Source organism: Lemur catta, chromosome 19 (assembly GCF_020740605.2).
Source record: "Lemur catta isolate mLemCat1 chromosome 19, mLemCat1.pri, whole genome shotgun sequence".
NCBI classification, from domain to species: Eukaryota; Metazoa; Chordata; class Mammalia; order Primates; family Lemuridae; genus Lemur; species Lemur catta.
The window spans coordinates 18,562,931-18,578,814 of NC_059146.1; the positions used below are offsets into that span (position 1 = coordinate 18,562,931).

General features: G+C 44.4%; 1 protein-coding gene across 5 annotated transcripts in view; it reads left to right on the forward strand.

Annotated features, from left to right (window-relative positions):
• Nucleotides 1-855: 855 nt before the first annotated feature.
• The window catches only part of ZNF550 (zinc finger protein 550), a 33,134-nt gene continuing 18,105 nt past the window's right edge, over nucleotides 856-15,884 (forward strand). Inside the window, exons 1-6 of one of the 5 annotated variants that reach the window (XM_045532500.1) lie at nucleotides 856-1,052; nucleotides 3,440-3,566; nucleotides 6,180-6,275; nucleotides 10,386-11,926; nucleotides 12,530-12,559; nucleotides 13,133-15,669. In XM_045532500.1, coding sequence (XP_045388456.1) covers nucleotides 1,026-1,052; nucleotides 3,440-3,566; nucleotides 6,180-6,275; nucleotides 10,386-11,401 — 1,266 coding nt within the window. In that variant the 5' untranslated portion in view covers nucleotides 856-1,025 and the 3' untranslated portion in view covers nucleotides 11,402-11,926; nucleotides 12,530-12,559; nucleotides 13,133-15,669. Of the gene's footprint in view, nucleotides 1,053-3,439; nucleotides 3,567-6,179; nucleotides 6,276-10,385; nucleotides 11,927-12,529; nucleotides 15,670-15,884 lie in introns of those variants that run through there. The other 4 variants (XM_045532501.1, XM_045532502.1, XM_045532503.1 and 1 more) reach the window with 4 other exon arrangements.

Sequence of the window (15,884 nt, forward strand, 5' to 3'; positions counted from 1 at the left end):
TCTTTCTCCAGAATGTACTTTCGCTTTGTACCCTATGCTTTTTAATAAAGGCTACTTGTGTGGAATTGCTCTGTGTCTGTCATCACTCTGTGGCCCCGGCCCTGCTTGCAATTCTTCCAAGCAAGGAGCCAACGGATTAGAACATCTCTCCAAAAACACACACAACCTAACAGAAGAAGCCTATGAAATTAAAGGACTTACCGTACTCACAGGTCCTAAAGAGGTAGGCATGGCACATCACAGAGGAGGCTCAACTAGGCCAGTGGGGAGCTGAGAGTTGTGGACCAGCGGGAAAGTACCTTTATTTGGGGCCAGGGTGGAGTACGCAAGTAAAAAGGTGATAAAGAGATTTTACTGGTGTGTTTTAATGTCACTAGGTCACAGTCAAGGGAGGGCAAGAAGGGGAACTTGGGGCTGATGCCAGCCTTATCACACTGGTGCACCTGGTAGCCTGGTTGGGGTGCTCATAGCCAGTTTGTGGGGATGTTGAGGTACCAAGATAATATGAAGTTTTAAAAATTTACAATAGTGGGTCCACTAGCTCCCTTAAGAGCACCTGAAATAAATTGCAGAAAACACAGCCATGAAATCTGGGTGCGTCCCCTTTAAGCATACACAAGGCCCCGCCTCCTTCTCTGGAGCCTCTGGACGCCGTTTCCCAGCGCCCCTCTGAGAGCCCCGCGCTTGAGTTTGAACGAGAAGAGCATCTAGGCCCTGGCCGGATGCAGGCGAAAACTACACTACCCAGAAGGCAGTGGGACGGCGGTGCTACTGCACCAATGACGGCACAAGAGGGGGCGCGGCTGGCGCTAGCGTTGCCGGGGGCGGGACTTCCGGCGTGTCCGGATGGTTATTTGTTTGTGGCGTGGCGTGCCTGTCCGCGCCCGGTCGGAGAAGGGAAGGCGAGTGGAGATGATGGGGTGCACCTCCTGATGAGGATGGGGTCCACCTCCGCGTTGTAGGACCCAGAAAGGCTTCTGAGCCCGCGGAGATCGCCTCAGGCGGCCCGGTTCTCCTCACAGCCGATGGCGGCGGCGATGGACGCGGCGCAGGTGAGCGGACGGTGCCCCAGGCCACCCGCTCGGGCGCGCCCTCAGGGTCCCGGGCCCGCGAGGTGCGGGACGGCCGCCCCGCCCCCGGTGGCCCTTCGCATTGCCACGTCCCCGCTGTTGGTTTTCGGAGCCTAGGATGGGGGTCACTCGGCCCATGGTCCGGAATCCAGGCCAGGGGTATATGGGGAAGCTCCCATTTTTGGCAACCAAGGGGGTGCGGAATGGAGGGTGAAATGGGGCTTTCAGGACACCTCCCCGCCCCCTCGACACCACCACCGTGTGAGTGAAACGACCCGCAGTCCGCAGACATTGCAGAGTCCAGCAGTGCTCCTTTCCGGGGCTGTGACCTTGAGCAAGTCCACTTGCAGCCCTTGGCCTTCGTTTTCTCGTGCAGAAAGTAGGGATATTGACATTTTTTTCCTCTGGGTAAAGGGAAGTACAAAGGGTATATGGGTGATGTTTGCCCTCTCAGTGCCCAGCACGGTCTAGGTAGCATTGTTCAGGATGTTTCCATGGAGATGCTACCTGGGTATGTGCTGATTTTAGGGGTTCACTCCAGCAGGTGTCTGACACTTTGGCTTCCCTGGCTTACTGTCTCTACAAAGCTAAGGGCTGCCGTGGGGAGAGGTGGGAGTAGTGTTTTTGTAATTGTTGCTGTGCTAGGGCAGAAAAGGTGGCAAGGCAGGCCAAGGAAACTGTTTTTCAGTTTAGGACAAGTGGAGCTGGGTTACAACTGACAGTAGTGAATCTATTTTCCTATCCAAGACAGTTACAGATGAAAGGTGAATATTAAAATATTCAGTGGTGAGAGTGTACAGGAATGGGGTATCCCTTTGGATGTAAACACATGAAGCCAAGGGTTATTCTCTAGCAGTCACTCTGATTACTCCTAATATATCCCTGATCACTGTCAGGACTTGTGTTATTTGTAAATTTCTCATCCTTAGGTGTCCCTCAGACTCCTTCCAGTGTCCCTGCCTTAAAGAGGCCTGCTCTGTCACCTATCTAAGGTTGACTGTAATCTCTTTGGTCTTCTTGCTCTATTTTCTTGTCTTCTGAATCTTTAGGGCTATCTGTCATTGTCTTACTCGTGTTTTTAGTTGCTTATTTAGGATCTCTTTCCAGCACCGGAATGTGAGTGCCTGTTGCTGCTTTCTCCCAAGACCTAGAACAGCCTGGCTAAGTATTTTTATTGTATTTGATAAATGGTTGATGAATGTACAGGTCTCCCCTTCAGAGGCTCCCATCACATTTAGAATAAATCCACTCCCCACCCTCGGGATGGCATGCAAGGCTCTGCTTGGTCTACCCTTTTGACCACCTTTGCTTCCTCCTTTTCTATTCTCCCCTTGCTCAGTGTATCCAACTAAGGAGTCCTAAACTTGCCAAGCTCTTTCCCATGTTTCAGCCTTTGCTTTTGTATTTCCCTTTGTCTAGGACACTGACCTCAGATCTCTTCAGGGTTGCCCCTCCACACCCTTCCTGTGCATCAGTGTCGCCTCTGTAGCATAGTCTTTTCCTGGCTATTCTAGTTCTAGCTAAAGTACTTCTTGCCCCCACCCTGCCTTCCCTCTGGCAGCTTTGTGAGGTCTTTTACTCAGTGTTCAAATCTTGCATCCACTTCTTAAATGTGAGACTAGGTGAGTTCTAAAGCTGCCTGCGCCCCAGGTTGCTGACTGTGACATGACATGGAAGTGATGATGGCGTTGACCTCTGGGCCTTTGGGAAGATTAATAAAAGTTGCAAAACATATCAAGTATTTACATGTGCTAGGCACTACAGTGATTGCCTTGTGAACATGTTCAGTTCTCAGAACTGCCTGGTGAAATGGGAATAATTATTGTTTGATTTGGAAATAGAGGCTTAGGGAAATAATGAGATATCCTCATCACGGTTACACAGCTGGCAAGTGTCAGATTCAAGAGGCCTCATTCAAACCCCCGAGGTCTGGCTCCAGAGCTGGGACCTTTATTTCCTTCACCACAGCATATGAAGTCTTCAGCCCAGGCAGGAACACAGTGAGGACCAGTGGGGTTCAGCTGCTGCTGCTGTGAATCATGATTAGAATTATTCTTATAGTTATTTTCCTCCATTCCTCTGACATCCCAGAGCACATACTGTCTGTTTCCCACAGTTATCACGGGATTGCTTTTGTCTGTGTCATCTCCAGTGGCTTCCCCATGGGAGGCTTTTCTCTCAGCCACAATTGCATTATATCAAAAGGCATTGTCTACCTCCACCTTGAGCCTAGCACAGAGCTTGGTCCTTGGGAGGCCTTGGTGATTCATGCCTGGGTCTCTCTGCACCTTGACCAGCAACTGAGTGACAGGCTCTGATCCTATCCAACAGCACAAAGTCAATACCACTACTTCTGTTTGACTTTCCAGGTATTGGTGACCTTCAAAGATGTGGCTGTGACCTTCACTCGAGAGGAGTGGAGACAGCTGGACCTGGCCCAAAGGACCCTGTACCGAGAGGTGATGCTGGAGACCTGTGGGCTCCTGGTGTCTTTAGGTAATGGCTCACTTCTCACCCCTGGGGGCACTCTAGACTCCCTCTTGATTCTTGGCTAGGCAGAAAGGTCGCAGGAGCTGCCTGTCTTCCTTCTCACAGCTCCTGTAGTTTTCTGGTCCCATCTCTGCGTGGTCTCCCTGTGTCTACATCAGGGATTGTTGCAGTAGAAACATAGTCCTTCTAAACACAAGCCCTCACTTCAGTGCTCAGCATACTCTGGCCTCAGTCTGAAGTCTTTATTCCAGATTTCGCAAGAAAGAATCTGCTTGGTCCAGCCTGGTGGGATGAGCTGTCCTCACAGCTCTGTTAGTAGCGGCTGTGGGTGATGAGCTATTCTGAGAAAAGGGAATGAGGCAGTCCCCCAGGAGACATTTGTCATCAGTGCCCCCGAGATATCTTACCAAGCAACATAATCTCTGTAAAAAAGGTCCCTGATGCCTGCATGATCATTACTTGTTTCCTGTTGCTGGGTCCCAATCCTCCATTGGTCTAGGAGATGTTTTTAGAGGGTGTACAGGAATGTCTTCAAATGGCATGGGTCAACACTCTGAGAAAACTATTCCTTTTACCTTCTCTATCCAATGTGCTAATTTTTGTCATGAAAAAGACTCAGATCCGTGCTGAGTATTTCACCTGGCCACCCCCCAGTGTGATTAATTTCTCTTTTCAACAGAGGGAAGAGCCTCTAACTCACAGCTCTGAGCAGGCTATGTGAGCTTGGTAGGACGTAATAGCATTGTTTTGATTTTGTTGTTGCATTTTGATGGTAGCCTTCTATTTGTAGGAAGTGAAATTGACTTTCTCATTTGCCAGAGCAAAACAAGGTTCCCTTTTAGAATAAAATATTTAGGAAAAATGAGTCAGGTTAAAGAAAAATTATTAGAAATGATGGTACATTGCGTGTGCTGTGCAAATCTATCACTCTGAGTTTAGTTGGAAAGGTGGACATCAGTCTGTAGACAACTGAAATGAATTGTAGAAAGAAAAATGAGGGGAATTTAGTAGTAAATAACCAGGGAGTCATAATCTATTGTCAGTGCTTCAAAGATGGCATCTCAGGAAGTAACAGTGGAGCTGAGACTTGAAAGCTGAGTGGGAGTTAGCTGGATGGATGGAGGTGGAGGAGGGGAACAGTGTTCCAGGTGGAAGAACCAACATGTGAAAGTGACAGGGAGCTCAACTCCTGGTGGAGCCAAAGAAATGTCTGATTCACCCTTTCCCTAGCCCTGGCCTGGAGCTCAGAGCCAGGGATGTAGCATACATTGGTGAACATTACTGAGACATGTCTGAAGGAATCCTGGGCTGTGGATCAGAATCTGCTAGTCAGTATTTCTATGGGTCCTTATGCCTCAGTCATTGGTCTTGTATACAAAACCCTCCTGTTTCATTCTCCCCCCATCTAGAGAAATGCGTTTGGCTGTGTAGAAAACCAGATCAAGCTTGCTTCACCTGGAAGGAAATTCACTACCTCACCTAAAGAGAAACTGAGGTGTGACTAGCTCGGGCTTATTGGATGCAGCAGCCCAGTGCTATCATGGATGTCACGGTTCTCTGCTCCTCCTCCCTGGTCAGGCTTTTGTCTTGTCTCAGGCTGTTCCTTACAGGATGGTGCAGCCATGACTGGGGCAGAAGGCCTCATGTTTACCCCTCTCCTTCTGTCCAGAATAAAGGCTTTCTCTTCACAAGGAGAATCCAGCCTAGGTCACCTCCCTACCTCAGACTGCTGATGATCAGGGATGCCATTCAACAATTTATTTCAACCAGTGGTTTTTCAATCCTCTCTGTGCATCAGAGTCTTCTGCGGGGAGGGGGGACATTTCAAAAATACTGATGCTCAGGCCTCACCCTAAGATACTTTGTTTCATTTCATTTGAGTTGGAATCAGGAATGCTCAGGTGGTTCGGAAGCACAGGATATTTGAGAACCAATGATTTAGATTAATTCGAAAATGCCTTCTGGAGGTAGGAGCTCCCCTTTGTGATGTCCCGTGGCTATGAGAGCAGTGTGCACCTGAACAGTGTTGGCCTCCATAGATGGAGGTCAAGGGCAGTGGGTATTGATAGCACTACGCTCTATAGCAGTTGTAGTCCAAGAATACTTGGCTGCCATAACAAAATACGACAGACTGCGTGGCTTAAACAACAGGAATTTATTTCCTTACAGTTCTGGAGGCTGGGAAGTCCAAGATTAAGGTACCAGCTAATTCATTCTTTGGTGAGGACTCTCTTCCTGGCTTGCAGATGGCCACCTTCTTGCTGTGACCTCACATGGTGGAGAGACAAGACAGAGCAGAGATCTCTCTTCTGATAGGCCATGGTCCCATCAGATTAGGGCTCCACCCTGATGACCTCATTTAATCTTAACTACCTCCTAAAGACCGATTCCCTAGATACAGTACATTGGGCGTTAGGGCTTCAATGTATGACTTTTGGGGGGAACACAATTCACTCTATAACAATGCCCTTGGTTTTCAGTTCTTAGATCAGAATTTTGCTTACTTTGGAAGGAGCGTCATTTATGTTATACTCCCCTGTCATGAAGTCTCAGGCAACATGGAGAGATTTCATTCTTCTCATCAGATCACCCCTGTCCTATTTCTTTTGCCATCAACAGGGCATCGAGTTCCCAAACCAGAGCTGATCCACCTGCTGGAGCATGGACAGGAGCTGTGGACAGTGAAGGGAGGCCTCTCCCACCGCACCTGTGCAGGTAGGAGCCATCTACTGGTCATGTGGAGTCATAGCAGCCTTCAGAAAGCAAGGGGGCCATTGCCTCTGAATTTCTGTGTGAAAGTCCATGTTGTGACCTTCTGGGCATCTAGTTTCTGACCCACATCAGGGTACAGTGTGCATCAGCAGGTGAGTGCTGAATCACACAGTTATTCAGAGACGGGCCTTCACATGTGAACGGGAAGCTTTAATAAAGGTTGCTCTGACATAGTCCAGCTGGCAGAAGGGAAGCAAGAGGAAGGGGACAAGTCATACCCAGTTGCATACATACTCCATGACCACAAATTCTTGATAAGAACTAGGCATTTGGCCATACCTGGGTGCTCAGGATGGCAAAACATAGTTTGGCTGTGTGCCCAAAGAGAAGCGCAAATGGGTTTGGTTTATATCACCTCAGGCTGCTATACTCAAATACATCAGAGTGGTGATTATTTCTGTGTCACTGAGTTGTCTGAGGATGTAATGAGATAATGTACAGTGCTGCCTAGGTCAGTGCCTGGCCATAGTGTCAACAAAAGTCAGCTGTTAGTATTATCAGTGTAACAGTATTAATGTAATGAGTAAAAGTAATATCACACATTCCCTTCTGAACTCAGAAAAGGAGCCTTTCCTCCCTTGATATTACTATCCACACTATACTATGGATCCCACTATTTCCTGCCTTCTCCATCCATTCGTCCATCCTGATTGACCATCAGACTGTGAGAATAGCCCCTTGTACTATATTTTCCTGCCCCTCTTCCCTGAAAGACACCAAGGTGACATTTGGCTTTTTCTGCTCCACATTTGTGCTGATGAGTGTAGCTGGACCCATCGCCTAGTGGATTGACATCACTGCTGAGTCATGGGTTCTCCCCTCTTGTGGTTCCTCAGGCCACTTGGCCAGCCCCACCTCCAACCCTTTGTGTTCCAAACACCTCCCTCCCCATGCCCTTGATCCCACATCTCCACTTAAGGGTCTCTGAGGCAACTTGAGCTCTTGGTTCAAAGAATGTCCTGCCGTCCAAGCAGGTTAGAAGGCTAGAAACAACCCCAGACAGCTCCCGGGCTCCTCCAACTAAATTAAACCCAGCATCCATCCATCCTAGTCCTGGTCATTTTACATCATCCTGGTCTCCTGAGCCCATCATCACCACTTCCATTGGCTCCACCACCAACACCGTAGTCTGAGCTCTTCTCATCTCTTGCCTGAACAGTGCTAGAGGCTCCTAGCTGGTCTCTCCACATCCGCTCTATGCCTCTGGACAGTTCTCTTTCCTGCACTGGCTTCTGTAGCCACTCAGATTTGTTCACTACTTCCTTAGCAACTGATGTCCCAGCATATAATTAATTTCATGTTAAAAATAAAGGCTGTGTACTTACATGTTTCTTGCTCCTGAACTCTTAAAGGTTCATCTACATCTGTGTCACGCCTGTGGCTTCCCTTATCCTCTGTGGAGGAGATCTTACCTCTAACCATAGCCAATTTTTCCACCAGTGCCTATACCATTCCTTCTGTGTTCTCAGGGAACTTGTTTTTTAATTTATTTTCTTCCTTCTCTGTATCTTCATCCTTTCCATGCTCAACATAAAAATGTGTTCAAGTTGCTTACATTTGTGGAAAACAAACCCAAAATGCTTTTTATCTGCAGTAGCCTGTAAGTTGTGTTTACTTATAAAGCCAAGCTCCTTGGAGTTGTCTCATTTTTTGAAGAGATGTATTCACTTGACTTCCATATTTTTTGTTTAAAATAATTTTTAAAAATCTGACACATATATATATAATAATGATGTATGCAATATAGATATATAATAATGATGTGCACAAATCTTAAGGATTCAGCTATATTTCTACATATGTATAAACTGAAATATTCTCCACCTAGGTCAAGGATTAGCATATTTCCAGCATCTTGGAGGCTCCTTTGCCCCATCCTTGTCAATAGATGTTCCTACAATGACAGCCACTATTTAGACTCTCTCACTAGGGATTAGTTTTGTTTGGTCATGAATGTGATTAATTGGACCCCTGAAGTATTTTGTTTTTTGTGTATTTCTTCTTTTTATCATCATTGTGTCCATGAGCTTGGTTCATCCTGTCTACTGTGTATCATAGTATCTTGTAAGAATATCAGGGTGTATTTCTCCACTCTCCTATTGATTGACATTTGCATTGTTTATATTTTCTGGAGATTATGAAGAATGCTGCCATGATTATTCTTTTTCATCATATGTAGTGGATACAAGCACTCATTTCTGTTGTATATATACCCAGGAGAGGAATAGCAGAATCATGAGGCAGGTTTATACTCAACTTTAAGTCAAACTGCCAAATATTTTTCCAAAGTAGCTATACCATTTGCCTTCCTCACAAGCCAGGCTTGAGAGTACTGTTGCACTAGGTTCTTCAAAACATGTGGTGATGTCTTTACTTTTGAGGCACAGTAGTTATGTCCCTCAGACCACAGCACTGCACTTGTTCCTGCTGATGTCACTCCTGTCATCCTAATTGCCCAGTGCAACAATGAAAATAATAATGACAATGGCCTACAATTTAGTGAACACTTATTCTTCATCAAGAACTGTGCATTTTCTTGGCTTGGCATGGTGGTTCATGCCTGTAATCCTAGCACTCTGGGAGGCCAAGGTAGGAGAATCACATGAGCTCAGGAGTTTGAGACCAGCCTGAGCAGGAGCAAGATCCCTTCTTTACAAAAAATAGAAAAATTAGCTAGGTGTAGTGGCATGCAACTGCAGTCCCAGCTACTCAGGAACCTGAGGCAAGAGGATTGCTTGAGCCCAGGAGCTGGAGGTTGCAGTGAGCTGTGATGATGCCACTGAACTCTAGCCAGAGTGACAGAGTGAGATTCTGTCTCAATAAAATAAAATAAAAAATAAAATAAAATAAAACAAAACGAAACAAAATAAAGAACTGTGTATTTTCTCATTTAATCCTCATGATGGCCTAAGAAACTGAGTCTCCTAGCCTCTTAATTAAAGAATTTGAGACTTAGTGGAGAAAGGCATCCTCCAGTATCAGCCCATTTGATAGCAGCAGGGTTTGGACTCAGTCATCCTGTCTCCAGTGCCTTCACCCTTGGCTGCCAGCAATGTGCCTCCTCATATAGCAGAAACTTATCAAATCTTATCATGCTTGACCTTTTGTACCAATTATTCACGTGTCCCTCTATCACTTTTGTGCTGGGATCGTCATTCTTTTCCTCTAACTCTGATCACACCTTCCATGTTGGCTTGACCAGGCATCTGGTGCCCTTTTCTATAACTCTTAAGTACTCTCCAAGGGTGAATCTGCCTATTTTTACTCCCTCACCTTTGCCCAAGTGCCCATTTCCTTTATCTGGCAACTGCTCTGGCTTCTCCATTAGGACCCAACTCATGGGACACTCCCTCTAGGAGGCCTTTCATTATCTCTTTTTCTTCCCAATCTTGTTAGGTACCACTTGTCTGTACTCTCATAGCACCAAAAGGCATCAATTCTTGGAGCAAATGCTCTTCAGACAGTGTCATCAAAACCCTGCCCTCCCTTCCCTACTCTGGGCTGTGAAGAGGGGCATCTCCACTCCAGATCCTCTGTCCCCTGGTCCAGCCTGTACTCCAGATTTCCCCTTCAATGATGACAAGGGTACAAGGACCATGAAAAGTATTTGGAAACCTGGGTTATAGAGATGTAAAAATGTAGCAAGTGTCAGAGGTACTATTTTCATTCTTTTTTTTTTTTTTTTCCTTTGAGACAGAGTCTCGCTCTGTTGCCTGGGCTAGAGTGCCATGGCGTCAAGCTCACAGCAACCTCAAACTCCTGGGCTTAAGCAATCCTTCTGCCTCAGCCTCCTGAGTAGCTGGGACTACAGGCATGTGCCACCATGGGCGGCTAGTTTTTTTCTATATATATAATTTTAGCTGTCCAGATCATTTCTTTCTATTTTTAGTAGAGACGGGGTCTTGCTCTTGCTCAGGCTGGTCTCGAACTCCTGACCTCGAGCAATCCTCCCGCCTCAGCCTCTATTTTCATTCTTTTCTTACCACTGAAGTGTTTGTTTCTGCTATATTGTATCACTGAAAGTCTCCTCCTTTGTGTGTTGGATTCCTTCAGGTGACAGAGCACAACTTCAGACCAGAGAGCCAACCACTTGTCTGCCATTCTTATTTGAGGGAGCCTTTGTCCAGGGGAGCCTCAGTCTGGGATCTTCAAGGGACTCCAGACTGGGGAAATCCAGGAATCAGGAAGGGCTTTTGGAAATGCAGAAAGGTCAAGTGAAGCCAAGGGCAGACCCTCACAAGGAGACCCATCCCGAGAAAATGAGCCTTGAAGATGAAGGTTTGGGGACGGAAGATAGTCTGCACTCCAGGGTGTTACTGGAGCACATATCTCCAGGAGATGTTCTCCTTCAATGTGACTCACAGCAAACAGGGAAAGACACCTCAATTCATGTAGGGACAAACTCCCACAAATGCAAGCAGTGTGGGAAAGGTTTTAGCCGGAAGTGGTATCTTGTACGACATCAGCGGGTTCACACCGGAATGAGGCCCTATGAATGCAATGCCTGTGGGAAAGCTTTTAGCCAGAGCTCGACTCTCATTCGGCACTACCTCATACACACCGGGGAGAAACCATACAAGTGCCTTGATTGTGGGAAGGCCTTCAAACGCAGGTCCTATCTCATGCAGCACCATCCAATCCACACTGGAGAGAAGCCCTATGAGTGCAGTCAGTGTCGAAAGGCCTTCACCCATCGCTCTACTTTTATTCGCCACAATAGGACCCACACGGGAGAAAAACCCTTTGAGTGCAAAGAATGTGATAAAGCCTTTAGCAATAGGGCACACCTAATTCAACACTACATCATCCACACTGGAGAGAAGCCCTATGATTGCATGGAGTGTGGAAAGGCCTTCAGATGCAGCTCAGAGCTTATGCAGCATCAGCGGATTCACACTGGGGAGAAGCCCTATGAATGCACCCAGTGCGGGAAAGCCTTTCATCGGAGCACATACCTCATTCAGCACTCTGTCATCCACACTGGGGAGATGCCCTACAAGTGCATTGAGTGTGGCAAAGCCTTCAAACGCAGGTCACACCTCTTACAGCACCAGCGGGTCCATACTTGAGAGAAGGCCTATTGATGCAGTGAATGTAGAAAGGCCTTTACTACTGCTCCTCTTTCATCCCTTATGATGGGACCCATACTGGAGAAAAAACCCTCTGAGTGCTAAGAATGTCAGGAAGCTTTTTATTTTTTGTCAGCTCTTCCTTAATTAAATGCACAAGTAGTCAACACTGGGGAGAAGCCCTGTGAGTGCAATGAATGTAAGGTGCCTTCAGCCACCACCTAGCCCTTACTCACAGCAGAAGGATTCACATCAGAGAGAAATGCAGAGGGCATTCCACTTGCATCAACATCAGAGAACTCGTGCTGGGGAAAGACATTCCGAATATAACTACTGAGGACAGTCTGGAAAAAAAAAATTCTCATGTGCCACCTGAGAATTCATAATGAAGAGTTACTGCATAATTATCATCACTCTGAGAGAACTTTCTGTGACCAGGTCATTACTTGTCATGTAAAGAGCCATACTGGAATTTGACCCACCTTGGGATTTATTCTATGAATTTATAGAAATCTTCAGTGTCAGGTATCTCCTTGGTTTACACTGGAAAGCCATCTCAGCATTATTAAAATATGGAGGAGACAGAGACATAGACTATAAGAGCAAAAAATAAATGTCTTCACAAACTCTTTCAGACTTCCCTGTAAGCCTGTTACAGTTTTCATCAGTTTTGATTTTTAGGAGGGGGATATTTGAGAGGTAAAGGTTCTCAGCCCTGTTTTTTACATATATTCACTGCTGTCCTGAGTCAGGAGAGTTCAACAACAAGGGCAGTTCCTCTAACATTTCTTGGAAATTTTCTTTGTTCCAGACATCTCTGGGAGGGAATCCATTAGGAGGGTCATTCTTTGTGAGAAATATGAAAGCTTGAGTCATGAGATCATTGAACTTATAAGAAATTAGAATACAGAGAATATCCTCCCATGAGACTTATCTTCTATTTTATTTTTAAGGATAGAAGAATCCACATATGGATGGTCACATTAAAATGTGCACCACTTAAAACTGTTTAAGGCCTTGGTTTTTATTCAAAGCAGAACAAAACAAAACACCTATTAATGTGGTTTTAAATGCCCAGCCACCCTCACTTTTTTTCTGATTCCATTCTATTTGTTTGTTTTCTGACAGCATGGTGATCACCTTGTTTGGTCTTCTCAGGTGAGTCTCAATTTTTACTTCTGGTGTTTCTCAAGTTCTTTAATCCTGTGTAGAGAGACATTTTGAAGTCCCCAACCAGTTTTCTAGGGATTGGGTTATAGCTAAAACAAGCAAAATAAAACACAGCTAAGGTAAATTCACGATAAACCCAGGAAATCAGAGAGGCATCTCATCGATCTTATAAATGCTTGTGTGAAGTTTTGCTACAAAATAAAGGGCCTAGTGTTTTAACAGGTGAATCAGGATGTATTCATGCAGGTTCATGTGGGTTTCACAGTTAACTAGCATAGACTCATTCCTTTGGTGCTGGCATTGAATGTGCTCATTTTCCTGTGGGATTTTCTTTGAGTTAGTTTTCAAGCTACGTGAGATAATGTTAGGTTAAAACATGTATTGTGTGAAAAATATAAAATAATCACTTCCTCACTTTGAGCCTTATAGCCTTTTAAAAGACCACATGTACTTCACATTTTTGTAGTGGGCATGCACCATTTTTGTTGTGCTTTATGCACATATAATGAATGGAATTCTTGATGAGTTAGGAACACTATGTTTATGTTTTTGTTTTCCCAGGGCAGAGTGCAGAAGTTTCTGTTCTTTGGGAGGGAGAGTGGACTCTTGAAGATTCCACCCTCCATCCTGTCTCTGGAAGGCTACACGTACTGTAGCTGTGATTGTACCTGAGTCCCTGGGTTCAAGAGAGTTGGAGAAATCCCTCTAGAAACATCTTGGCTCTCATCAAAAGGTTCTTCTTTCCAGGCCCGGGGACCTGGGCCCCAGTTTTTCCCAAAGCAGAAGTGATATATTTTCCATAGATAAAAGACACCACCCTAGGGTTTGTTTTGTCAACTTCCAGCCCATTCCATATAGTTTTCATTTATGTACTAAGTGCAAGGAACAACTATGAATTTGCAGCTGTGATGGGCGAGTCTCCTGAGACACCCATCGAACATTTCCATGATCACTTGCTGTGTTGTGGTCACACTGTGGGACACATGGGTGGCTGAGACAGGGAGGGAGCCTACTATCTAGTATAGGAAAAACACATGAGAACACGTGCAATATATTAACCTAAACTTGTTTTATCACCCATTTTTAATTCAGTAAAAGTTTTAGGAACTTAGTTCTGTGTGCTTTCCAGAATATTCAGTTTATGATTGAGCTAAAACACTTTTCACACTCTTATTTCAGTTGTTGTGTGTTACATTTAATGAACAAGTGAGATAAAAAGCATCATGCTCCTGGTGCTCAGTCTGTGGAAAGAGAGTTGTGGGAGTCGGACTAGGCATGACCATTAACATTTGATGCACTTCAATTAATATGAGTGTGGAGGTGGGGAATGGGTGTACAGGGAAGTGTCAGAGTGAACATTCACTTTAACTTCATATGCATGTGGAGACGGTCAGAATGTTCACAGTAAATTTTATAATTCTAAAAAGACCACTCAAGATTGAAAAGAGAAAATTAATAAATCACTGATGGAATAAGAACATGTAGTAGAACTAGAACAGTGAAGAAAACTAAGAAAAGGAGAAAGAACCAGAAAAAATTTGGAAGAGAAATTCTAAAATGAATGTGAATAACAGAAATAGATCAGAAGAATATGGAGAATTAATAGTTTCTTTGAACAAGCCATCCTACGCTGGGAGCCTGTTAGTCTTGAAATTGCTGTGGTTATTGATCACTCTGGCCTTTGAAGAACTGTAGAAATTCATATGGTAATATTAAGTGTTGACTTGTGTCCCCCAAGATGTTGAAGTCCTAACCCAGAATACTTCAGAATCTGATCTGATTTGGAGATAGGGTCTTTATAGAGGTAATCAAGTTAGGTAATCAAGCCATTAGGTTGGGCCGTAATCCAATGACTAGTGTCCTTATAAAAAGGAGAAATTTGGTCACAGAGACAGACACAGATGGAAGACAATAGGAAGACACAGAACACCATGTTCAAGCCATGCAGTTTGTGGTCTTTTCCTGGGCAGCCTCAGGAAACTAAAGCAGGTGCCCAATTTTTGCCTGATCAAAGGGGTTCTGTGGGGACACAGGGAGGATTTTAATTGCCTCTTGCCCTCAGAGTGAGGAAGATGAACTTACTTGTCAGTCTTGAGTGAGCATTTCATTTTATTTGGTTTGGCAGGAACAAATGGGGAAGAACTTTTAAAATAAAATCCCATGTAAGGTAAACGGAGTGCACAGAAATCTAAAAGTTGAAAGGTGAGGTACGTGGGCAGTGACTGCTTAATGGGTCTTGGGGAGTGTGAAAATGTTTCCAGCTAGAGAGAGGTGATGGTTGCACAGCATTATGAACTTAATGTTAACTAAATTGTACACTTTAAAATGGCTAATTTTACATTATGGGAATTTCACCTCAATTAAAAAATTCTACATGGTCACAAAATGTTTTTGATGCTTATGTATAACTCATAGTGAAGAAGGCTTTTAGATTTACTTCTTGGAAAGCAACCCTGCTACTTCTAAGTAACAGGATATGTCAAAAGAAGGAAGAATATAGCCTTCCATTAGATAGTATCAAAAGCCATCCAATGTGGGAGTAAAATATTCTCTATACCTTTTCTGTGATAGGTATACATTCTCATATGTGATAAGTTGTCTTTAGAAATGGTTATTTTATCTTTATCATGTTTTGAAGTTCTTTCTGAAACACTCAGGTGAGCCTTGATGCAGTGAGCCATTATATGGTGAAACTGGACTCAGAGGCTCTGGACGAAGAGAGCATCCCTTCAGTCCTGTTCTCTGCAAGAACTTAAATTTTGATGTACTTAGTTCCATTCATCTCATTCATCACTCCACACTCCACACTGTTGTAATAGGTTTGGTATATGTCCTTTCCTTTGTGTATGTTCCAGTAAGAGGTGTCCTGGGTTGCTTTTGATTTTGGGTTTCTTTTTTTTTTTTATTTTCTAGCAGAATTTGTTTTATGAATCTGAGAGTTCCTGAGTTAGGTGCATATATTATTATATGCAGGATTGTTATATCTTCTTGTTAAATTGACCTCTTTGTCATGATATAATTGTCTTTTTGTACCATTTTTGATTTAAAGTCTATTTTACCTGATATAAGAATACCTATCCCTGCTTTCTATTTGTGTGGAATATATTTTTCCATTTGTTTACTTTGAGTCTATGAGACTCTTTGCAAGTTAAATGGGTTATTTGGAGACAGTATATATCTGGATGGTGGGTTCTTTTCCCCTATCCATTCTGCCGATCCATATCATTTAAGTGAGGGCATTTTGAACATTTACATTCAGTGTTAATATTGATATGTGAAATACTCTTGTCATGTTGATTGTTACCTAGTTGCT